General features: G+C 33.5%; 1 protein-coding gene across 6 annotated transcripts in view; it reads left to right on the forward strand.

Moving 5' to 3' along the window:
• MAST4 (microtubule associated serine/threonine kinase family member 4) overlaps positions 1–26,302 on the forward strand; it is an 802,919-nt gene that overhangs the window by 707,974 nt on the left and 68,643 nt on the right. For all 6 annotated transcript variants that reach the window (XM_051991523.1, XM_051991531.1, XM_051991539.1 and 3 more), the window contains 5 exons: positions 4,513–4,667; positions 8,049–8,124; positions 9,850–10,059; positions 19,831–19,932; positions 22,551–22,683. In XM_051991523.1, the coding sequence (XP_051847483.1) occupies positions 4,513–4,667; positions 8,049–8,124; positions 9,850–10,059; positions 19,831–19,932; positions 22,551–22,683 (676 nt within the window). The remainder of the gene's footprint in view (positions 1–4,512; positions 4,668–8,048; positions 8,125–9,849; positions 10,060–19,830; positions 19,933–22,550; positions 22,684–26,302) is intronic.

A 26,302-nucleotide genomic window follows, 5' to 3' on the forward strand; every position in this document is an offset into this window, starting at 1 on the left:
TTTGTGAAACTTTTAGCCATCTTTTACTTCAGTTTTATGCCACTGATATTAACCTCTTGTTTAACTAGATAATTTCCTGGAAATTACCTGGGTCTTATCAATAAATGCTCAGCTCACCTCTTATGATTTCCTATGAATGAAATATGAAAGTATGAAGTATGAATGAAGTATAAAGTATGAATGAAAATGAAGTAAGGTTACAAAAAAGACAAAAACAAAGCTTGGGAACTATACATTTTATTCTGCAAAGTTCATCTGTGTCCTAGAGAGATTAAGAAACCTAAACTGTGGTGTGAGCTTCTTACTCTAAGGAGGAAACTAAGAAGAACTCAGAAACAAAATAAAATGAGCACATAAAAAAAATCATGGTGGGAATAATGAAGATCCATTGCACAGTATTATAATCATCCTCCATCAAAATCATTTTGCAATAGAAAAGTCAGGCAAATATTGAAAACAATTTAATAGGACAAGTGAATTCTCTCTGAGTTTTTCTCATAAAAATGTGAAATATCTGTCACTGAAAATAAAAACTAAGCTATCTAGACATATTTGGAAGTGGTAGGCACCCAATAAGGTTCAATAAGTGATTGATTTTTATCAGTGTGAAGAGTTATTCACTGTATTGGAGGATTAGTTGATGATCTTTTGGCCACTTCCAAATTTCTTTACTATGACCATGTTCTTTTCCTTTTCTGTTGTACCATATTGTCTGCATTTTCTAATCATATAATTTCACCATAGTAAATAGTTATCCTACTATTGGTCACAGTGGCCAAACAGTTGATATAACCCAGGCATTGAGCTTATATGCAACTGACACTGATTGTATGGCATATCTGTTTTTTTTTTTTTTTTTAAATACATTTTAAGCTTCCTTTCTTGTTCACTATGTTTCATGTCTGGGTATTATGTGTTAGTATCACGGAGGGATGTACCATATTTTTCCATTTGTTGCTCTGATATGAATTGGCATTGGCATCTAATTTATTATCCATCTCTTTTGAAAACTATCTAGACAATTTCATTTGGTTTCCATCAGAAACTGAATGCACTGCATATGAGCATATATGGTGCTCATATAATTTAAAGCATTTAAAAAACTTGAATGACAACAGTCTTTCAGCTAATAGTAAGCAATCACAAAATTTTAGTGGGGCCATTGTCATTGGAAAATGAACCATGTCATAGAAGTTGTAAACATGAAAACCTTGTGGAAATATATTTTGAATTGACCCTTCTCCCCAAAAACTTACAATTTTATTCAGGATAATATAATTTCCAGGTATCTGACCTATTATAATTTTACCTTATAATCTATGTTTTGGTTTTTCAGTAGATTGGAGAAGGGAAAGAGGAAGGAAGAGGATTTGAAATTGCAAATAAAAAAATTTTTAAATGAACCCCCCCCCCCAAAAAAAATACCTAAGCAGTATAAGCACAATAATATAGTACTCTTGGTATAAAGCAATTTTCCTTGTATAAAGAGTGGAGGAAAATGGTCTGTCTTTCTCTTTCCTATCTAAGATTAAAAATATTCTTGAAATGAATCATAGAGTTAGTAAACTGCATAGAATCCTAGCACTTTGGAGTTGTAAGGAGACTCTAGAGAACATCATCTAATCCAGTCCTCTCATTGTATAGAAGAAGAAACTAAGACAGAAAAGTAAGGAGTTCATAGAATCATAAAGAAAGTGGGAAGCAAGTATCAAAGCCCATGTATCCTGCCTCCTGGTCCAGTGATGCTTTCATTGTTTCCTATGAATACCATGTTTCTTATGACTTCACTGAACAGATAAAGCTGCAATAGTAGAAATGCTCTCGTCCAAAGGTATCTTCAGTAAATGAGTATCTCTAGTGAAACACTAGTGTTGGGTTACCAACAGCTTCTTATTAGATGAAAGAAAATTTTCTTTTTTAATAAATGAATTTTATTAAAGAAAAGAGTAGTATAAAACATTGATCTTAGAATTCCTGTGCGGTGGTTGTTATTTTTAGGATGAGTGAGTGAGTGTGTGTGTGTGTGTGTGTGTGTGTGTGTGTGTGTGTTGCTTCAGAACCAAATATTAGCCTTTGCAATTACTTCTTGTTTAAGGACCAAGGAAGCAATTTAATGTATGGATTGTAGCTGCTATTGTTTCTTGTTTTTCCCTAGTGAATTTATTTATTTTAAAAACATCTTGCTTTATGAATCAGGTTAGGAGAGAAAAATCAGAGCAAAAGAGAAAAACCATAGGAAGATTGAAAAAAATACAGAAAAAGAAGTGAACATAGTACTTGTTGATATACATTCAGTCCCCTTATTTCTTTTTCTGGATGCAGATGGCACTTTCTGTCCAAAGTTTATTGGGATTGTTTTGAATCACTGAACCATTGAGAAGAACCAAGTCTTTCATAGTTGATCATCATACATTCTTGCTGTTATTTTGTACAATGTATTCCTGTTTCTGCTTGTTTCACTTAGCATCTGTTTATGTAAATCTTTTCACACCTTTCTAAAATTGGCTTGTTCATAATTTTTATAGAACAATAATATTCCATTATTTTCATGAACCACAGTTTGTTCAGTCATTCCCCATTTGATGGACATCTATTCATTTTCCAATTCTTTGCAGTCACAAAAAAAGAGCTGCTACAAATATTTTTGCATATGAGGGTCCTTTTATCTCTTTTATTATTTTCTTAGGATAGAGACCTTAGGATAGAGATTGCTGAATCAAAGGGTATGCTTAGTTTTGTATCCTTTTGGGCATAGTTCCAAATTGTTCTTCAGAATGCTTGGATCATTTCTCAACTCCACCAACAATGCATTAGTGTCCCAATTTTCCCATATCCTCTCTAACATTTATCATTATCTTTTCCTGTCATCTTAGCCAATCTGAGAGGTTTGTGGTGGTGTCTCAGAATAGTTTTAATTTGTATTTCTTTAATCAATAGTGATTTAGAGCATTTTTTCATATAACTATAAATGGCTTTAATTTCATAATCTGAAAATTTTCTGTTTATATCCTTTGACTTTATCAATTGGGGAATGACTTGAATTCTTATAAATTTGACACAATTCTTTATATATTTTAGAAATGAGACCTTTATCAGAAATATTGTTTGTAAAGATTTTTTTCCAAGCTTTGTACTTCCATTTTAAGCTTCTTTCTATTGGTTTTGCTTGTGCAAAAACCTTTTAAATTTAATGTAACTAAAGTTGCCCATGTTGTATTTCAAAATATTCTCTAGTTTTTTTTTTTTTTGGTTGTAAATTCTTCCTTTCTCCAGAGATCTGATAGGTAAATTATCCCTTGTTCTTCTAATCTGTTTATAGTATCATTTTTTATGCCCAAATCACGTACCCATTTTGTCCTTATGTTTACATGGGATGTGAGATGCAGGTCTATGCTGAGTTTCTTACATATTAGTTTCCAATTTCCTTGGCAATTTTTGTCAGATAGTGAGTTCTTATGCCAGAATCTGGAATTTGAGGGTTTATCCAATACTAGATTGCTATAGGCCTTGATTATTGTGTCACATGTATCTAATCTAGTATACTAATTCATCACTATTTCTTAGCCAGTACCAAATGATTTTGATTTGCATTATAATATAGTTTTAGGTTTGTACTGCTAAGCTACCATCTTTTATATTTTTTTCATTATTTTCCTTGATATTCTTGAACTTTTGTTCTTCCACATGAATTTTGCTTTTATTTTTTCTAGTTACAAAACAATGTTTTTGGCACTTTGGTATAGTACTGAACAAATAGACCAATTTAGACAGAATTGTCATTTTTATTATATTATAAGCTGGATCCACCCATAAGCAATTGATATTTTCCCAATAGTTTATGTCTGATTTTATTTGTATGAGAAGTGTTTTGTAATTGTGTTCATGTAATTCTTGAGTTTGTCTTAGCAAGTAGACCCCCAAGTTTTTTATTTTGTCTACAGCGGTTTTAGATGGAATTTTTCTCTCTTGCTGATGGGCTTTGTCAGTATGTAACTGACTATTGTTTCACCAAAGCATCAGCATCGCAATTTACCCTAGGTAGAAGTAATTAACAGATACTAGACATGTAATGTCTTATATTTCCACTCTCTTAGGTCTTTACATTTCTTTAAAGATTTGGAAATGATTTGTGATTATATCTTTACCTGTAATATAATTGTTTAAACAACATTAGCGTGATATGTTAAGCATTGGTTCCTTATTTTTTCATTTGCTTAGAAGCTTTCTCTTTCTTTATATCTCATTTTTTAACTTTTGGCAAAGGAAATATATCATGTTCTATTCCAAAAGACTGTTTTGTGGACTAGCAAGATGTAGAACCTTGTGAGGCATTTTGACCTTTTAAAGAATTGCAAAAAAAATGCACAGAATGATTCCTGTAACCATAACTAGAAATACAGTATGCAGTAGCCTTTTTTTATGTTGTCCGTAGAGTATAGATCATCTCATGCTTGTCTAAGGAATTCTGTCTGGATGCAGAAAGATAACCTAACTTGGCTGGTCTTGTTGCAGTCATCGTGCTCCTCCCAGGAGAAGTTGCATCAGTTACCATACCAACCAACACCTGATGAATTACACTTTTTGTCAAAACATTTCTGCACTGAAAGCATCGCGACTGAGAACAGATGCAGGAACACTCCAATGCGCCCCCGTTCTCGAAGTCTCAGGTGACTTTTAGCTGATTTTTTTTAAAACTGGAAAATTATTATGAGTTGGCTGATTTCTGGCTCTTAAAGTGTCCCTGAAGCCCTTTTAGAGGTCTGTGATGTCAAAAATATTTTCTTAATGATAACAATTTCTTAATAAGAATAAGAATAATTATTCTAACTTAGTAAATATTGAGAAATACAATTTATATAAACAAAAATTCTTTGAGGTTAGAAATTCTCAGTTTTTTTAGAGTGTAGAAAGAGCTTGAGACTAAACCTGTATTCTAGCATCTATTTTTTTATGTTTTCTTTTTTTTCCTAATTCCATTTTGCGACATGAGTTAGATTTCTTAATTATTATGAATGCGATATTTGTTCACCTAAAATAATCCTATTAATCATCATTGGAAGACATTTTTTAGTCATCAGCATTTCATTACCAATTTTCACATAAGATTCAAGACCTTCCCCTAGTATCTTTAATCATCAGAATTTTCAGGACAAGATAAATACAAATAACTCATGTTTTCAAGAGTAGTTAAGTCTTATTCTGTTTGGTTTTCAAGACATCCTTGAAAACCAAAATCAGCTAGACAAGATCATACACATCTATAATCTCTACTATTGTGGAGGCTTAGGCTGAGCTCCAGTGATGAGCTGCAGTATACTAAAGTTAATTTGGTATCTGCATTAAATTCAAAATCAGTTTGCCTTAGGAGAGACAAAACAACCTAAAATCGGAAATGCAATAAATCAAATAAATCTCATGCCAGTCAAAGTGAAGTCAGGCCCTGTACTTCAGCCTAAGTGGAAGAAAGAATGCTTTTACTTAGATACTTTAGATCTCACCAACATATTGTGGATACTCTCCATGTGCACAATCCCTATGTTCCCATCCTATGTAACTTGTTAAGTGTTCCCCTCACCAAAGAGGAATAGAGTCTTCCTCTTGATCTCATGACTTTGCCTAGATAAGTATGGAATACCCTGGTGATCCTTCAACTATCTCTTACTCTTAGCACAGGAGTAGCCCATGTCTTTTCCAAGTAAAACATCCCTCTGATTATATTCTTCATATAACAAATTTAAATCAATAAAGGTCACATTTTATATTATACATTATTCTTTATTAAGGATTGAGCTGTGGGGGTCAGTGTGGGTCACTCCCTCTTTCAATGCATATTTGCAACTTAATTATCTTAGAACATGAATGATTTGCTCAGGATCATGTGACAGAAGGTAAAACTGGAATTCCCATCTTTCTGAATCTGAAAAACAACAACAACAACAACAAAATTTGTATCCACTATCACAAGGTACCTTCTCATGGATAGAACTTTAGGTTTCCTTATTTTGAGCATTTCTATCTTCTCTCTCTAATAAGATTTCTTTGCCATGTTAAAGAATCAGCTGATTTTTTTCAATATTAGATTCCTGAATTTTCTATGGAAACTCAGTGGAATAAATAAACACATGAACAGATGAGTAAGTGAATGAATAAATGAATAGGTAACTAAATAAAATACTGAATTTTGTGGGTCTCACTGAAACATTGTTTTAGCTGAAATATTATCTGATGGCTTGAATCCAGTCTCTGGCTAATCCTAAGTTTTCTACAGCTGGAGGAACTTGAATTTGGGTTCACTTTTTGTTTTTTCATTTTTTGGTCACTTTTTTTGGCTTTAGGATTTTTTCTTTTTTAAAAATTTTGAAAAAAATTAAAATTTTGTTCTTATGTAATGAATATGATCTCATAGTTAAATTAACAGTGCTACAGCATTTATTATATAATGCAAAGGATGCATTTAAAAAATCATACCTGAGATCTCAAGAAAAGCTTATTTAATAATAGATAGCATTGTAAGGATTGAAAAGTACTTCACAAACATCTCATGATATCCTTACAACAATCTTGGGAGTAGGTGTGACTGTTTATGATGAGGAGCCTCAAGCAGACAGTCATTAAATGACTTTGGTTGCAGGGCTAGTTTAAGTGTCGATTCCATGCCCAATACTATTCATTATTGCCCCTAGATATATGTCAGTGCTACACAGGAGAAGTGTATATTCTACCAAATATTCTGTGGACACTCTTACTTAGCCATAATCACTGAATAGATGTTGTCACAGGCAAACTGAGACCTGTTAAAGACCTTAACTTAAAGGTCAAGATCTCCCATTGCATCCAGGACCATCTCCAAGTTGTCCTGATCTATGTGTGGCCATTGGACCTAGATGACTGCAGAGGAGAAAGTATGGCAGGTGACCATAAAAAGGTCACCCTCACTCAAATCCAATTCACTTGCATGTCATGACATCATCTCTCTGATCTCCACTTCAAGAATGAAGGACAAACAGCAGTATTCATATTATTTTTAATTTAACAAAACTTCACAGATATATATGTTAGAAAGTACGTAATACATCAATTGAATAGAAAATCCATATGCCTTTAAAAAAATGGTAGGAAGAAAGAAGATGTAACTTATTATAGGAATAAGACTAAAAAACCCCATAATTTCAGAACTAGAAAAGACGTCAATGGCTACCTACTTTAACCTATATCTGAAAAAACAAACAAACAAACAAAAAAAACTCTCCCCTCAGTGTCGCTAACCAACTTCTGCTTGAAGACCTCCAATAACATTGAGCCTACTGTGTCTCCAATATAGCTGATTCTATTTTGGAAAATTCTAAATGTTAGGAAATTCTTCCTCACTGCAAAACTAAATTTGTTCTATTTGCTACTTCCCTCTATTGTTCTTAACCCCACCCCAGGGGATCAAGAAAATAAATCTAATCTCTCTTCCACATGGTAGTCCTTCAAACTCTTGAAGACAACTAGGATTTTATTCCTTCCTTACTCGCAATGGACTCCATGTTATTGTACTTTCTTTTAATATTAATGACTAATTAGATTTAACAAAATTCTTTTTAAAATTTTTATTTTTAATTTATGGAATAAAACAAATGTTTTCATTTTTAATTCTATTTTTCATTTATGGAATTAAAAAAAAATCATGCTAAGGTCTATTTTGTTTTGAACACCTTTTTAATTGTTTCTTCTAAGCTTCTTTCATTAGTCGTATGACAAACAATTAAGCCCATTCTAACCAGATAAAATTGCTGCTCCCTGTATTGTATACAAATGTAAAGTTCTTTTGTGGAATCCCATCTTTTCTGTCTCTCATGTACCATTCAGTAGTTTCAGGCACTATTTAAAGTGTGTATTTATGCACACACACACACAAATGGCTGATTCTGTAGTTTATTATATAATCTGCTTTTGTAACGAAGGCTGCATAGTATTTTGCATGCAAACAGATTGTTTATAAATATGAAACCTCCTTTCATTACATGCTGTGACAAGTTTAAAAGGATAATGTGCTTCACTTGCAGCCCTGGACGTTCTCCTGCCTGCTGTGACCATGAAATAATTATGATGAACCATGTCTACAAAGAAAGGTTCCCAAAGGTAATGAACTGTGTTTAAAATGCACAGCAACTCTACTAACATGCAGTGTAGGTTTTAAGTATGTGTATGGTGGTTTTGTTATTGGAAGTAATGATCCAATCCAGTAATGAGTTTCATAAAGCAGGCACCAAACTCATATTAGAAAGATAAAATCACTATAATTTTAAAAATACTGTTGAGAACTGACCTCTCTTTTTTATGTATTATTGAACTGGTTCTAAAATTATTATTTTTTTTGTTATATACAGTTTGGGAGGCTATTGTTCAGTAGGTTTTAGTTAAAGTCAAAAGTCACTTCTGGTCCCTTTCTATTATCTGTATTCTAGGAATAACTTGTTATGCCACTAAAAGCTCTCTTTCTTTTTTTTCTCCTTTCCTTCCCATAACCTCATGGGTTATCCACACATATAGATGGAATGAATTTTGCATTGTTTTCCATTTCTTTCTCCCCATCTCTCCCCAACTCCATCTCCTGTTACAGCCTCCTCACTTCTCTACTCATTATGGTTTGAAAGTTAATTATTGGCTTAGATCTGAAAGTGAAAAGTGTCATTTTGCTTGGTTAGATCTTAAAATGTGAGTTGGATCATGAAGAGGAACAAAAGGCGAGGACCCGGGCCAGGAAGAGATATGACATATTCATCTCTTATTATTGTCCTCATTCCCCAAAACAATTTGGATTTTTGGGAAGAGGAGTAACCCTTGGAAAATGCTCCATTTTTCCTCCCATTTCAGCTCTCCCACCCTTGTAACCCTAAGGAAAGGAACAAAAGAAAACCTTTGGTTTCATAAATCAGGTGCAGAGTGCTTATTATTTTTAATGAGTCCAACATTGATGTCATTGATTAAAACAGTTTGAGCTATTTATCACATGTCAGTTGTTCAGCAGGAAAGTAGACACTGACTCTACATAGAAACTATTTGCTTTATTGCAGAGAAAAATGGGTGTTAAGGGAGGAAGTAGATACTAGAGAAGGGGAGGATAATAGTTTTTGATTAGGGATATCTTACCTCTGAAGTCAAGATTAGGCAATAGGTGATTAGAAGGAATTGAATGAAATTGGAAAGTAAAATCCTAGAGAATTTACTAAGACAATTTCTTGTGTTTTTATATATGAGATAGGTTTCAGGAATGAGGATTGCAAAGATAACAAGAGATATAGCCTAGCATGGTGGATAGAGAGCTGTCCTCATGGCCAGAGAACTTGGAATTAATTCCCACTCTGCCACATATGCAAGTCACTTAACCAGTCAGTGCGCTAGGCAACTCTTTATAAGTAACAGGGAAGATGCCAGTACCTGCACTGTTCAAAGGAGTTTTCTCACCTGGGAGTTCTCTATAATAAAGAAATCACCAGTCCTGTTCCTATCCTTATGACAGTCCCTTAAAACAGTAACAAAGATTATTGGGCATTTTTGGCAGACTATCTGGAGTAGGACCAGTGAAGAAATGAAGGCATCCCAGTGCTTGCACATTGAGCTGTAGGGAGAAACTTACATAGTCCACTATTCACTTGATAGTTTGCAAGCTAGGGAATATGAAATAACATTCCATGTTATTGAATAATATTATAATATATGTTAGTTTTTTATATTACTCTTTATATTTATTTTTAAAAATAACCAGTCTTCAAAAAGTACTAATTTATCATAATAACACAGTTGGAATATACATGTGCATGTTATATCAAACCTGTTTATTTTTTTTTTCCCTTCATTAAATAGGCTACAGCTCAGATGGAAGAGCGTCTACAGGAAATTATCACCAACTATTCTCCTGATAATGTCCTCCCCTTGGCAGATGGAGTGCTTAGTTTCACCCACCATCAGATCATTGAACTGGCTCGAGATTGCTTGGATAAATCCCACCAGGGCCTCATCACCTCACGATACTTCCTCGAATTACAGCACAAATTAGATAAGTTACTACAGGAGGTATGAACCATTCATTGTATAGAGATAATTATCTTGCTGAAAAATTATATGAGAACCCTTGCTTAAAAGTTGTTGCAATGAAATAGTTGAGGTTGCTGTCTCAAGGAAAAAGAAATAGATGGTGGAGTGCTATAAATTCATACTGGTTGTTTTTTAATGTAATTAAAAAGTTAATGCAGTAACCTTTATAGAAACCTCAGGGCCCTACAATGTATGACTCTAGGATAAGTGGATTGTGAAGGATTTAGAAGCAGTCATTTTTTTCCCCCTAGTCTGCAAGTTATAAATTGCCTGTGTATATGTGCATGTCTTTATGAAGCAATCTCGTACTAATATCTGAAAAGGGTAAATGGAAAAGCACCAGCTTCTTCCAGGCCATATGCCCTGTTAATTAACCTGCATGGTGTTAGGTAGCAAATGGCAAACCTTAAATTTTCACTAGTGTCAGCTCTTATTCTTTAAAAAAAAAGAAGCATCCCATTTCCAAAATGAAAGATAAAGAGAGGGCCTGTCTGAGCCTAACACTTGCATGCATAACTCTTGATAACACCTCTGGGATTTGTGTATGACAAGTTGCAGAGGGGCTGGGGAGAGTGGGAGAGTTGAGTGGAATAAAACAATAAAAAAGTTCTTCTAAATAACTGAAGCAGATCAACCTCAAATAAAACCAGTAATCAAGTTTATTAGATGTATTTTATCTAAATGTATTATGGGAGATAACATGGACGCTGTCATGACATCATTCAAGGTTATACTTTCAGCACATATATATATATATATATATATATGTGTATATATATATATATATGTGTATATATATATATATATATATATAAATAAACATGATGAACAATCTCTTCATAACTGAATCTTAGGGGAAATTTTTGGTAGGTAGTATGTGTGCTAGGCCACATATCAGCTCACTACTAAAGTATGCTTGATTTAACAACAAGCAATAATCTAATCCTGTTGCAGTTTTTAATTGAAAGGACTAGCGAAGAAAATCGTAACAAAGAACCTATGTAAATGAGATTTGATTCCCCGAGGGGCAATTGAAATTTTTTTTAATGGCAGGCTTCTTGTTGGAAGATATAAGTTAAGGCCAAAAATACTGCCAATAAGCCTTGTGACCAAGGTTTCCTTTAATTCCGTTGCTCATTTTTTGTTTTGTTTTGTTTTTCAGTATTTGGGGGCAAGGGGAGGGAGAGGGAAGGGAATCGGGGTTAAGTGACTTGCCTAAAGTCTCCCAGCTAAGTGTCTGAGACTGGATTTGCACTCATATCCTCTTAACTCTAGCCCCAATATTCTATCCATTGTTCAACTAGCTGCCCCCTGCTCTTTTCCATAGTATCCCTATTATTGCCAGATTGGTCTTATGTTTCCAATCATATAATCTAAATATCTAAGTATCCATCCATTGAACATGGATACTTGGGCCTATTTGTATGAAGAATAATGATTAGAAACCTTCCCACCCTTCAACACACACACACACACGTAGACATCCTTATCCTTAATCACAAATAGATTGTTTTCAGCTTTTATTCTTCAAGGTGAGCTATAATGAAATTACCAGATGTGTTTTATATTACTTAGTAAACATTTATTAAGTGCCTACTATAAACTAAGCATTGTGCTAAGTAATAACTGGGTAGACAATGAAAGCCAAAAGACCCACCCTTATAAGTCTAAAGGGATAGACAAGATATAAATAAATGATGTACAAATTAACTTTAGGCAAATTGGAAATTATTAATGAGGGAAGACACTTGTATTAAAGGGGGTCAGGAAAAGCTTTCTAGAAAAGATAAGTTTTAACTGGGGCTTGAAGGAAGCCAGGAGGCAGAGATGAGGAGGGAGCACATTCTCAGATCAGGAGCTATACTGTCTTGTGTGAGGAACAGCAAAGAGGCCAGTGTATTGAAACAGGGTACACAGAAAGAGGGAGTACAAGGTGTGAAGGTGATAGAGAGCCAGTGGAGTTTATTGAGTGAGGGTGAAAGGTAGGGGGGAAAAGGGTGATCTGCACTTTAGAAAGATCCCTTTGACAGCTGAGTGAAAGATGGACTAACTGAGATGGTATCAGAGGAGAGAAGGGGATGTATTCAAGATGTTATGATACAGTTGACAAGCCTTGACAGTAGGTGGTAATTAGAAAGTAATAATGATTCCCAAATTTTGAGTCTGGATAACTTAGAAGGGGGAAGAGTTTGGGAAAAGTTGATGAATTCAGTTTTGAACATGTTGAGTTTGAGATTCTATTAGATGTCCAGTTAGAGACATCCAAGAGGCAGTTAGAGATACAAGACTAGAGGTCAGCAGCAAGGTTAGGGATGATAAAGAATCATTAGCATAAAACAATAATTGAATCAATCAGAATTAATTAGATAATCAAGTGAAATGATATAGAGGCCAAAGAGTAGAAGGAGCCAGGAGAGAACCCTTAGGTACATTCCCAGTTAGGAGTGACCTGAATAAATATTCAGCAAAGGAAACTGAGGAGTGGACATATAGTTAGGAGAACTAGTGTCCTGAAAACCTAGAGAAGAAAGAGTATTAGTTAGGAGAAAGTGATCATCAGCCTTAAAGGCTACATAAAGAGAGGTCAAAAAGGATAAGAACCAAGAAAAGTTGAGAGACATTTAGTAACTTTGGAAACAGCAGTTTTAGTCAAATGTTGAGGTTGTAAGGCAGACCATAGAGTTACAAGAAAAGTGAGTGGAAAGAAAGTGAAGGCAGCCATTTTAGATGGCTTTCTGAAAAAGCTTAGTCACAAAAGACAGTAGAGATGTAGGGAAAAAGAGAATGGATGGATCAAGTGAAGGGTTTTTTAAGGTTTATTTATTTTTATTATTATTATAGCTTTTTTTGATAGAATATATACATGGGTAATTTTTCAATATTGACCTTTGCAATCACTTCTGTTCCAACTTTTTTCTTCTTTCCCTCTCATACATGTTAAAGATGTTAAAGTATATCTTAAATACAATATATGTGTACATATTTATACAGTTCTCTTGTTGCACAAGAAAAATGAGATTTAGAAAGGTAAAAATAACCTGGGAAGAAAAACAAAAATGCAAGCAGTCCACATTCATTTTTCCAATGTTCTTTCACTGGGTGTAGCTGATTCTGTTCATCACTGATCAATTGGAACTGAATTGGATCTTCTCATTGCCAAAGATAGTCATTTCCATCAAAATACATTCTCGTATTAGTATTGTTGTTGAAGTGTATAATGATCTCCTGGTTTTGCTCATTTCATTTAGCATCAATTCATAAGTCTCTCCAAGCCTCTCTGTATTCATCCCGCTGGTCATTTCTTATAGAACAATAATATTCCATAATATTCATATACCATAATTTACTCAACCATTCTCCAATTGGTGGGCATCCATTCAATTTCCAGTTTCTAGCCACTATGAAAAGATTTGCCACAAACATTTTTGCACATACAGGTTCCTTTTTGTGAAGAGTTTTTTTTTTTTTTAAAGGGATAAATATAATCTTATTTGTAGGCAACAGAGAAGCAGACTTTAGAAGGGCAGAAATTGAAGGATAAGAGTAGGCCTGTTGGAGGAAAAAAAATCTTTTGGAGAAAACAGGGTAGAATGCATATAGAAAAACATGCATTTTTTCAGTAAAATGTGAAGCAAGATTGTTAACTGAGATGATGGAAGAAGGGGGGATTTTGGGAGGGATTTGGGGAATTTGGGAGATTGTGGGGAATTTTGGGAAACTTGAAGAGGGAAGAAAAGGTGTGGAGGACATTCTGCAGTGATTAGCATAGAGCTGACTGAGAAGGTATAAAAGGATTGTTTTTTAACTGTGAGAGCCTAGTCGAATTATGTATCAAATTCATAGTGGGCCTGATCAGCCTGGTTTCGTGATTTTCTCCTATTTGTTTAATGGCAGGTGTGTACCAATGATTGTAGTAAAATTCACTATTCAGGTTTTTTTTCCCCCATATTTCTATCTGCCATACACCTGCTAGCCTTTTTCATGGATGAATTTCTCTATATCAGGAGTAAAGTCTGGAATGTTCTGAATTGGCATTATAATGGATGATGACCAAGTCGTCATTTATTGATCTTTTTAGCAAGGTAATGCCTCGTTATTTGGATAGAGACAAATATGTATTTGTAGCATGATAGTCATTCCCTGGCAATAAGAACCCTTTTTGTGCTTCATTGTAAGCTTCTTGAATATAGAAATGGTTTCATTTCTTGTGATGGTATCCCCAGCAGTTGCCTTGCCTGGCACCCAGCAGTTGCTTAAAAAATAAAATTTAAAAATGTTGACTCCTTGGTGAGATTGATTTCTCATACATGTTCCAATCTTAATAGATAAACATTTCTATTCCCCATTTTACTTTTCAACAATTAAAACTCTCTTCAGAACTACATTTACCATAGATAGACATCAAGGACTGAGAATGGTAAGAACAAAACAGAACACAGACAAAGGTGCCCTCAGCAGAGCCGCAGTGTGGGAACAGAGCTTTGGTTTTCTTGTAGTATTATTGTTAGTTCCCAGCTGTGACACACATTCAGGGGATTGCAGCATTTCCTATAGCCTCTTAATGCATTGTTCTATTCTTTTGCATAACTCAGGAAAGTGTCCCCCTGGGCTTTGAGCAGTGATTTTAGCTAATGCTTTTTTAAAGTTCTGAGGTTGAGGTCAATTCAAACTGAATATTATTTTAGATGTCTCAATCATTTTGCTTAGGTGTGTTTGTGAATAGAAAATAAAACCTACTATCGGATCTGGGTTACAATTTTATTTTGACCAAGGCTTAAAAAAGAAACATGTTCATGGTATCTATTCATGTTCTCTTTTAGAAGCACATTGCTGACAACAAGAAACAAATGTCTCTTTTCTCAGTTGTAGTTCTCTTTAAAATTGAATTTAAAAAAATTAAAGCTACTATAGTTTTTCCCCTCTTTTTTTCAATTGTAAAATTAGTAGATAAAATCTTCTTTGAGTAATAATTTGTCTTTATTTTACATGATAATTCTTGGAAGTAGAAAAGAAATTAATATGTATTTTTGTAGTTTTTATGATGATGTTTCCATAACTTAAGCAATTTAATTAGTTAAACCCTTATTTTTCTTCTTCAAAATTTACCTTTTCCTATGCAAAGCCCTTCTAATAGCTATTAATATTTTGTTCAGTTTTTCATGTTGTTCTTAGATACATGAAACAGTGATAGTATTATATGAGATAAGAACCTCATTATGCAACTTCTATTGTCAACATAAAAAGAAAAGGAATTTAAATATATATATATACGAACAAGGAGATGATGATTATCTTTGAGAAGGAAGAAGAAATAAATGGCTTCCTGGTTTTTATGTCTCACAGAAGCTTTTCTTTATTGAAGATAAAAAGTTAGAAACTTTAAGTGTAATTTAAGTCTTTGTGAAAGTCTCCATAGATGAAAAGAATTTTAGAAAAGTTAAATATGATGATAGATCTCTAAAGAAAATTGAATGGGAATAAAAAAGAGTATACTTTTTTTCCTCATATAAATATGGCACTGTTACAAAAATTAACCATGTACTAGGTAGGGATTAAAAACCTTATAAATAAATTCAAAAATATTAAATTTACCCTTTTCAGACCATAATACAAGAAAAATAACATTCACTAAAGGGCCATGGAAACACGGATTACAAATTAATTGAAAACTAAATAATCTAAACCTATAGAATGAGTTAAAATTATCTCCCATACTTTCTTCTTGGGAATATATTCAGTTCTCCCATTATTCAGTAATCATCTTCTTATTTTATTTTTTCAATATTTGCTTCCATTTTTTTTATTTCTATGTACTTTTCTATATGTAGGAATTAACAAACTCTGAATTAGCAAATTAACAAATTAATTAAAATTAATAAGTTCCTTCTATACACAATACTGAACTGGGCAAATATGTGTCCTCCCCTCAAGGAGTTTACAATCTAATTAAATCTAATTGAGGGAAAGTTACATCCACATGGATCATTATAATACAAGGGAAAATGTGATATATACAAATGAAAAGTCTAGGTAGAAAGCTATGGGAAATTTCAGGAAGGAGAGAGAATTTTGAGCAGGAGCACTTGAGAAGGATATTTAAGGTAGACAAGGATTTCAACCAGCTATTATAGAGAAGAGTGTCCATCCATTCAAGAGATATGGAGGAAAACTATAGTACATAGACTAAAAATAGAGCTGCAAATAATTTAATTTGACTTAAATATAAATTATAAAGGGGAATTAGAGTTGATAAACAAGCTTATGAAGAGTCATATATATATAATGCTTAAAGTTTTTGGGTAGAGAATTGGCATAATCAGAGTTGAATTGAATTAGAACGATTAACTGGCAACAATGTAAACACTGAATGGAGAAGGAGAAAATAGAGGAAAAAAGACCATTTAGAAATCTGTTCCCACCAATACCCCCCAAAAGAAACAAAACAAAACAAAATATTATGGAAGTCCAGCTAAGAGGTAAGATAGGATAGTAGAAGTGAAAGAAACAAAATTAAGTGTAAGAGTTGTTTCCCAGATAGACTTGACAGCTCTTCACAACTGATTGGGTTATATAAATAAAGAATAAGAGAGTAAAAGAAGTGAAAGATGTGAAAGATGCCTCTGAGGTTATGAGACTAGGTATCAGGTAGGACTAAAGAAATAGAGTAAAAGAAAAAAAATAAAAATTTCCCATGGTATTTATTTGATGAATCTTCTAGATTCTAGCCCCAGTACTCTCTCCATTGTACCACTTAGCAGAATAGAGGAGAATTGAGATTCTCATATGAGGGCCTCAATCTTCCATGTATTCCTACACATATATATGTATGTATACAGACATGTCTTTACGTGTATGTGTGTATATATATGTACATATCTATTTGTATATGTGTTTCCCTGTGTGTTTTCTGTTTGTATTATATGCATGTCTCTGAATCTGTGTGTATATTTAAATCTGCACATTGCATGTATACATATGCATGTTTTACACATACACACATGTTTGTATGTAAATGTCTATCCATTTATCTGTCTGCCTATATATCTGTCTGCCTATATTTCTGTCTGTTTATCTGGTTTTTGCCCTTCTAAATCCCTTTGGTGCTAGTGCCTTCTCAGAGTATCTCCAATTTACCCCTTATATGTCTTGTTGGTCCAAAGTCTTTTGTATGTTGACTTCCCATTAGAATGTGAGATCCATAAGAATAATGATGAATTTTTTACCTTTCTTTTTATTTCCAGCTTTAGCATAGTAGCTAGTACATTATAAGTATTTAAAGGAACCCTTGTTGATTATCTGAAAAGATTCTGCATAATACAGTTCAGTGTTCAGTTCTGGATAATTCATCTTGGATCTGGGCTTTGCTTTTTGCAGAGAAATTTTCTGTATGTTCCCAAATAGTGCGGTTATACAATTTAGTCACCACAAATAATTGCACCGATACACTTTTCCTTTAATCTTGATCTGTTGATCTAGAACCTGGTTATAATAGCAGAAGAAAAACTTCTAATTAATGGGTACATACCATTGATCCAGTTGCACACAGCAACCTAGGCTTAATCATGCTGGTATTTCAGGATTAGAAGCCTCAGAGAGCTTAAATTAGCTTTTTTTTTTTTTAATCCTTAGGAAAATTAAAGCTCTCTTTTTTTGATAGTACCTATGAAATTGAACTTTTGATTCTTTATATTCTGTGATTTTCCAAAAATGTGCCTACCAAGTTTCATATCATAGCAGTTAACTGTTTTAGAACAGGAAGGAACCTTCATTTGGTATACTTTCCACTGTACCTTATTGCTCTTCATGCTTAGGTAAGAAGACGTGGGAATAAACCTTTTTGTTTGGTTAAGTTACAGATATCCTAAAATTAGAACACAATATATACAGATTAAAGTATAATTAAGAAGATGCATTCATTCATTAAACATTTTTGCCTTTTCAATTTAAAAAATTCTAATGAATAAAAATAGCTTTCTTTCCTTCCCACCTGCCTTCCCTCATCTCTCTTCTTTCCCCTTTCTAATGAGAAAGAAAAACAAACTTTTGCTTCAAGCCTATAGTGAAGCAAAACAAAATTTCAATCTAAATACTTTTAAATGCTTATTGTATATAAGACAGATGAAAAAACTTGTTAAACCCATACCAAGTGCTAGGAATACAAATACAGAAGTGAAAGAGCATCTGCCCTAGACTTCTATTCTTGGTGTTAAAAGGAAATACAAAATTTAGATAATATATGGTCCCTTTTCTCATGAAACATGCAGATTGTCTAATAGAACAGTACTTCCTGTTTAATGATCCTCAAACCCCTTGGGGGTTTTTGATGATGGTATTGGAATTTAATGCTAAAAATTTAATACTGTTGTCATAAACAGTAAATAATTGCCCAATTATATTAAATATATATGTGTATATGTATGCACCTATATATGTATGTATGTGTATATATATATATATATATATATGTATATACATAATTTCTCTTATAGTAACAAGCATGAGAGTGTTCTAAGTATTATTATAGGTAAACTTCTTAAGGGATGGAACTATCTTTTATCATTATTCAATTTTCCACTGCTTATCAGTGTCTTGTTGTTTATTTATAAGTTGGCATTTATAAGTATCTATTGATTTAAGGACTTTCAGGAGCAGTTTAGAGACTATTGTGATCATGCACACATTAATTTATTTAAAATTTAGATATTTAGTTTTCATAATTATAGGTAGAATAAAATTATTTGATCACAATTATATATTAAACATTTTAATTTGGCGCTTTTGAGGTAAAAGTTTTCATTGTACTTACTGTAAACTTTAATTGAACAAGTTTTGAACAAGTCTAAAAGGGTATAATAAGTAGTATAGTAAATAATCTGAGAATTCACACTATATTTTGTTTTTGTTGAGGGATTAGTTAAACAAAAAATACTTAGAGCCACTGTGTTAGCAGAAATCAAGTTAAAAACAGATGGCTACATAATATTATATCAGGCATATGCATGTTATTTCCACACATATCTATATCTATCTATCTATCTATCTATCTATCTATCTATCTAAAACAAATGTACCAAAATCTGAACATTGTCCAATTATCTCAACTAAGCATAGACAATTTTGGAAGTATGATTAGATTTGAATTTTATCTACATTTCATATGTGTTCTCTCTTTCTTGAATGTGTTAAATTACTTGGGTAACAAGAAAATTCATTCATACCATCACAAGTGAAGCTAATGTTAGCTTAGGTGTGTCGACATCACTTTCACTCTGAAAAACAGGGCTCCAAATAGAGACTTTAAGGTACCTTTGCTGTGTCTTGCTATGATAAATAGGGCAGCTAAGTGGTATAATAGAAAGAGGCCACATCTGGAGTAAGGAAGATTCTTCTTCCTGAATTCAAATCTGGCCTCAAATACTTATTAACTGTGTAATCATGGACAAATCGTTTAACTCTGCTTACCTCAGTTTCCTCATCTGTCAAATGAGCTGGAGAATGAAATGGTAAACTGCTCCAGTATTTTTGCCAAAAAGACCTCAGTGAGGTCATAAAGAGTTGGAAATAATTTGAAAATGACCAAAAAGCAAAATATATATATTAGCTAGTCAGTTTTGTAGCTATTTTCACCTCTACTTGAAAAAGAATCACATATAATTTTGGGTGTTTGGATTCATCTTATTTATATGTTGTCTCCTTAGCTTTTAATGTCATCATTTTGTATCATCACTTCTTTTTCTTGTCTTTCCTCAGGCTCACGATCGCTCAGAAAGTGGAGAGTTGGCATTTATCAAACAACTGGTTCGCAAGATTCTAATAGTTATTGCCCGTCCTGCACGCTTATTGGAATGCCTGGTAAGTGGTTGAGACCGATGAGAGACTTAACACAACTAGCTCTCAGTCTTCTTGTATCATCATCATCATCCTCTCACATGAAGAGATCCGTTCTACAGGTCTGAGTTAGACCTCCAACAGCCACTGGCAGGTGACTCCCACATCACAACATATAAAATAAATGAGGGTTTCTTATTTCTGGATGGTGGAAAGAGGCAATATTGGAAAGAGGTTTAGATTGGATCTCAACAAAATCTCTGCATTTAAATGGAAGCCATATGATGTTCTACATACAGACTTCAGGTTTATTTGCAACTGATCAGAATTCTTGAACTGACTTGAGGAAGACCACTTGATTCCTAGAATGTCAGTAGAACGGCTGCAGTATCACTGGGACAGATTTGAGCAATAGCCAGGAGTTAGTTGGGCTGAAAATTGGAGATTTGGTTCCTCAGGATTGGTTTCTCCCTAGCTCTGTGTCTGGCTCATTACATAGGTGGCTTGTTGCTTTTGAATTTTGCAGAGTAACAGAATTTCAAGGAAAAGGAAACTAGAGATAGTATGTCCAACACTGATTCCATGGTGAAGGAAACAGACTTGGTGCTCAGATGAGTGAACAGAAGAGTGTGAGAAAAGCTGAGTTGACATACCACTTTTGAGTATTATTAGCAGGAAGTAATTCTATATGGAAAAGCTGTAGCAGCTGTATAGGGCTGAGCAGCGATGTTTTCAAGCACTCATTATTTATACAAGTATTTCACTCAACTCATGCTAAACTTGATTTTAGCTAGAGCTCTCTTTTTTCCTTTCATGCGGTTTTTTATTGTATATTTATTATTATTATTATTATTTTGCTATTGATATGACGTAAAATTACCCACAAGCATGAATAATCAATAAAGTGCTTTTAAAAATAAGCTAGTACTGTTATTTGAGATTTAAACAAGTCTGCAAATAAAAACATAATTCAGGTTTCCCAAAGTAGTTCTAATAATCTTGATGTGTGGCACTTTTTAGAGAGTATTTGCATGGATTTTTCAATTATCAGACATTTTATGAGATAACTAAAGAAGGAGAGACAACACATAAGCCCCATGAAATTATTTAATGTAGCAGACATCTAGGTAGCACAGTAAATAGAGTGCTGAGCCTGGAGACATTTGTCTAGTTGTATGACCATGCCCAAGTCACTTTTCCTCCGTTTTCTCAAGTGTAAAATGGGGGTCATAAAAACATCTAACCTCCCAAGATTGTTATATGTTTAGCACAGAGTGGGCTCTATATAAATGCTTATTTTCTTGCTCTTCTCCTTTATCTGATGGGGAGAAGAAAATGCAGTTTTAACCTCTGATTTGGGTGGATATCTTTACAAATGGGAAGGACCTCTGGAGCAAGTGGTTTAAATCAAAATTCTGAGAGCAGGTGAGCTTGAAAGAAATACAGATATTTTAAATCACAGCTATGGGATCTCTGCTGCTTTACAGAAGAGCAAGAATATAACTCAAAAGAGTAGAGGGGAAAAACAATATAGTATGATGAGGAGAGAACAAAATTCTTAACTGCAGCCTCTCAGAATAGCTTTGAAGTATCTAATATTGCTATCAGTGACATTTGAAGTTCAGTTTGAATCCAAGGACCCATTTTTTGGATGGTCTTAAGGGAATATGTTCAGTAGAACACTCACATATTGTTTTTCTCAGGCCCAGGCCCACTACATTGGTAACTATATAGGAAAACCAGATGGGCAGATTGAATTTGACATTTATTGATAATTTAGTAAGTTGCCCTTCCAAAAAATTTTTTTTGAGCAGGTTTCAGGTGAAATATTAAAGTTCTAAGCTAGCAATTTCAAAGGTTTTCTAAAATGCTAATAAAAAACAACAACAACAACAACAACAAACCACCAGGAAATAAAACCAATTGTCAAGATCATGTAAGCCTTGCCAAAAAATAAAAACAAAATCTTATGCAATCATTTAAATGGATGCTCTTAGGTCCAGGGAAACAATATATAAAAATATAGACACATGTCTAGGAATAAATATAGCAATTATTAGGTCAAAGGAAACTGGGAAAGAGGTTTATCTATAGATTATATATATATACATATATATACTAAGATCTGAAATAAGTATAAATGTTCTCAGTCCTTTGATACCTATGGATATTGCCCAAATCTGAACTTGTCAAATATGTGAGGTTTAGGACCACAAAATGTTGATGAAAAGGAGCTTTACTCCATGGAGAAAAGGGAATAGGGTAGTTATGGTATAGTACAAGTCTTGAAAACTCAGATTTGGAGTTTTAGCTCTGTCTTTTCTAAGCTGTGTAGCATTAGTAAAGTTCCTTTCTGTTTGTCTATGCTAATTTCCTCATTTGTAAAATGAGGAGATTGGATAGATTGGCAGGGTGGATAATGTGCTGGACATGGAGTCAAGAGTAATTGAGTCTGACTCAGGTATTGACTTACAAGTTATATGACCTTGAATAGTCTCTTCTGTTTCTTTCCTCTATTTCTTCCTCTTTAAAATAAGATATTTAGACCTTATGAGTTTTTTGGCTCTAAGCATATAATCCTGTGAACCCAGAACTACTACCAGCAGCTTAAACATACCATGACTTTGTTTTTTCTCAACTAGGAATTTGATCCTGAAGAATTCTACTACCTCTTGGAAGCAGCTGAAGGCCATGCAAAGGAAGGTCAAGGAATTAAAACAGACATTCCTAGGTATATTATCAGTCAGCTGGGATTAAATAAGGATCCTTTAGAAGGTAAATATCTGTTATTGAATACTCAGGGCATGGGGAGTGGGGAGGAAGGAAGGGCATTTCTCAGGGATATTTTCTTTATTCTTTGTGATGTGTCTGCCAGGTTCCATTTGTCTTTTGAAACCATCAACTGTTCCAAAAAGGACTATTTCTCCCTTTTCAGCTGCCAGTCACAACCTACTTTAACCTTTACCATTCCAAACTTACCCAGAAAGTAGTCTCATATTTTTAACTGTCTTCAATTTATGGTATATATGGACAGATCTGAACTTTTTAGTGTCTCAGGGTGTCCAAAAAAAATGGAATTATTAATATGTGCAGGTTCTGCATCTGAATTTGGGAGGCATAATAAGAAATGGGATGTGTATGTAGGTATGTTAAATCATTATTTCAATACTTTATCATTTGAAACACTGGTACGCAGTGTGCATACTTACAAAGAAAACATTTCTCTGACTAGTTGTTCAACAGTCTGGCTATATTTCATTGGTTTCTTTTGAATATACATTTATTTTCTTTTAGAAATAAATAAAGCAGGACATTATTTAGAAATAAAGAAAGCAGCCCTGAAATCAAGAGGACTTGAGTCCAAATCTGACCTCAGACACTTAACACGTCCTAGCTGTGTGTCCTGGGCAAGTCCCTTAACCCCAGTTGCCTGAGATAAAAAAGAAAGAAAGAAATTGAATATTTTGAAATAATTCTTGGAGTAGAAATATAGGAGAAAGGTAGGGGTGAGAGGGATATCCTTGAACCAATTTGAGACTTCCTTGATATAAACAACTCCAGAGAGGAGGGTCCCCCTATCAATGGAAATTACCTCTTAATAATCATAGAGAGTGAATTGGGGCATGAGAAATTAAATGATTTGCCAGAGTTTATACAACCAGTGCATATCAGAAATATAAATCCAGGTCTCCTGGTTGAGGCCACATAGTCTCTTCAAAGTCAGGCTGGATCACTATATCTGAGTAATATAGTTTAGTACAATTTTAAGAAGTATAATACAAATACAAATATAAATAGTACAATGCAATACAAAAATACTACAATACAAAAAGACAGGGTCATACAATAGAAAAAGGGAAGATGGGTGGCCTAGAAAGTAGAGTACTGGTCCTGTAGTGAGGAAAATTGATCTTCCTGTGTTCAAATCTGGTCTCAGATAGTTACTTGCAAGACACTTAATCCACTTTCCCTCACTTTCTTCTTCTGTCAACTGAGCTAGGGAAGGAAATGGCAAACCACTCTAGTGTCTCTGCCAAGAAAATTCTAAATGGTGTCACAGAGAGTTGGACATGACTAAAAAGCAACCTAACAAAAACAATAGAAAAAATTATGAACTTGGCTAAGAATATGAGATTGGGTTCAAGTTTCACTTCTTCTTCTAGCCAGATTTTATTCTCAGTTTATCTGCTTATAAAATGAAGTTGAATCAGATTATTGCTCAGAGTCCTTTCTAGCCCATCATTCTAGGATTCCTTTATACTTCCTTTTACTAAGAAAATAAGGAAATACTAGTGGTAGAGTGAATTAACTCAACCAAATGTAAAATTATTTCTTCAAAAGAATTTGAGCTTCTTTCAAATAGAAAAAGTATGTGCATTTCCATTAGGTCACTCAGTTTATAGCACAGAACTAAAAACTACAGTTTGGTCATTTTAAAAAAAAAACCTACAATTAATAAAATACTTAAAAAAAAAAAAACTTCCTTCATTTTTTGTTTCATAGTATGATCTCATCAACTAAAACAAAAGGTTTTGTGTTGGCTAGCAAAATCCAGAAATGGAAGAGAATTCTTTCATTCAAAATTGTCTTCTTGGTTCATTAGACTGAAATTACAAACAGTATTTATTTATCTTGCTAAATTGTTTGTAATGATGGTCAGTGTTGGCACAAAGATTCTTCCTATCTGAAGCCAGGCAACATGCCGCTGTAGACCGTCTCTCCTATTTCCTCCTGTTTTGTTTGCTGTTATGGCCATAGTATCTTTTCTTCCAGTGAAATGATGCATGCATTACTGGGAGATAATGCCAGATAAATTTATACTGTACTGAAAGCAATACCACAACAGATTCATCACTTATCAGAGACTGGTGCCTGCATTTCTGAAAAGTTCCCTGGGGAGAAATTTTTTCCCCATGGCTTTTAAATTACCATCTTTACCTTTTTGTATCATGAGTCTTCAGAAATGGTTCAAATCAATGAAATAAAAAGGGCAGATGTTTAATGGTATTTAGATGAGTTTTAAAAATCTCTTCAGGCATTACAAAATGATGCCTTAGCTCCCTGCTTCAAAAGCTGACTCTCGGTTCCATTCCATTACTACCCACTGCTTATAAATAATATGTGTTTCTCAGATAATAGTTATTTAGCAAAAATTCTATTTAAAACAGAATCATTTTTTAATTTGTTTCTTTTTTATGAAAGTAATTGGAGTGGGGGAGGCTGTCAAAGTATATTATAGTGACTCTTCACGCCACTGGAGTTTAAGGTCGTGTCAGCAATTGCATTAGAAACCTACTTTTTCACAGGTTTATTCCTGGGAGGTAAATGTTATATAGACAAAACCTTAGCACTGGGTCTGGCAATTGAGCCACTTATCTGCCTTCTTGAGCCCATTTTCATTTTGAATAAAGCCAGTGTTTGATGTCTTTGAACATCTGTAATCCATTTTTGTCATAGAGAGGTTATTGTTTTCTAGCCTCTATACTCCTGATTTCAATTTGAGTAATGATCTTTTAAGCCACCCATGTTATTATTTAAAATATGACTGCTGAAATACAATTTCTAAACATCACCTTGGAACACATTTGTATCACTATTTTTTCAACGCCTGCCAAAATTATTATTAAAATGTAAATAAGAGTTCCAATCAATAGGAATGACTTTATTTAGAAGTCAAATAAATATTAGCTGTATTTTACCCATTCTTTAGGAGTTCATCTAAAAACATCCATTTGATAGCAACTCCATAGCCCTTCACACTAATCCATATTGTGAATTGGTTACCTAAAGTTACTTTTTCTGCTTGGCTCATGCTCATTCTGGGAATTTTTCTTGTTGGTAAAATACAAAAATTATATTTACTCCAGAGTATGGATTTTGGCTAATTTTTAACTTATGTCATGTAAAGTCACCATTTTATAATCATGTAAATATAGTTTTCTAGTGATCCTTAAAGATGTAGGAGATACTTTGAAATAATCTGTGGGCATATTATATTTTAAACAGTTCAAGTACTAATTAAATACAATTTTATGAAATTTTTTCTAGAAAAATGATTTGTAACATTAAAAAATGGGGCTTTGTAAGTCTGTCATTTGACTGACCATAAACTTATACATAGTATTGATGGAAGACTCATTATCCTAGAAGTGGGTTTGACTATAATCCTGATTCAGCTGTTATTTTACTGTGTGATCTTTGACAAGTCAATTAACTTCTCTAAACCTCCATTTCCTCATTTATAAGAAAACATGAGCATGTTCCAAAGTGTGCTATATAATACAATAAAGACCATCAGTCAACAAGTAAGAGAGACTTGGGGAGAAAATGTCAATAGAAATAATTCCTCATAAAAATATTATATATGAATTTATATATCACAATTGCCTCATTA

This window comes from Antechinus flavipes, chromosome 1 (assembly GCF_016432865.1).
Source record: "Antechinus flavipes isolate AdamAnt ecotype Samford, QLD, Australia chromosome 1, AdamAnt_v2, whole genome shotgun sequence".
Taxonomy (NCBI): Eukaryota; Metazoa; Chordata; class Mammalia; order Dasyuromorphia; family Dasyuridae; genus Antechinus; species Antechinus flavipes.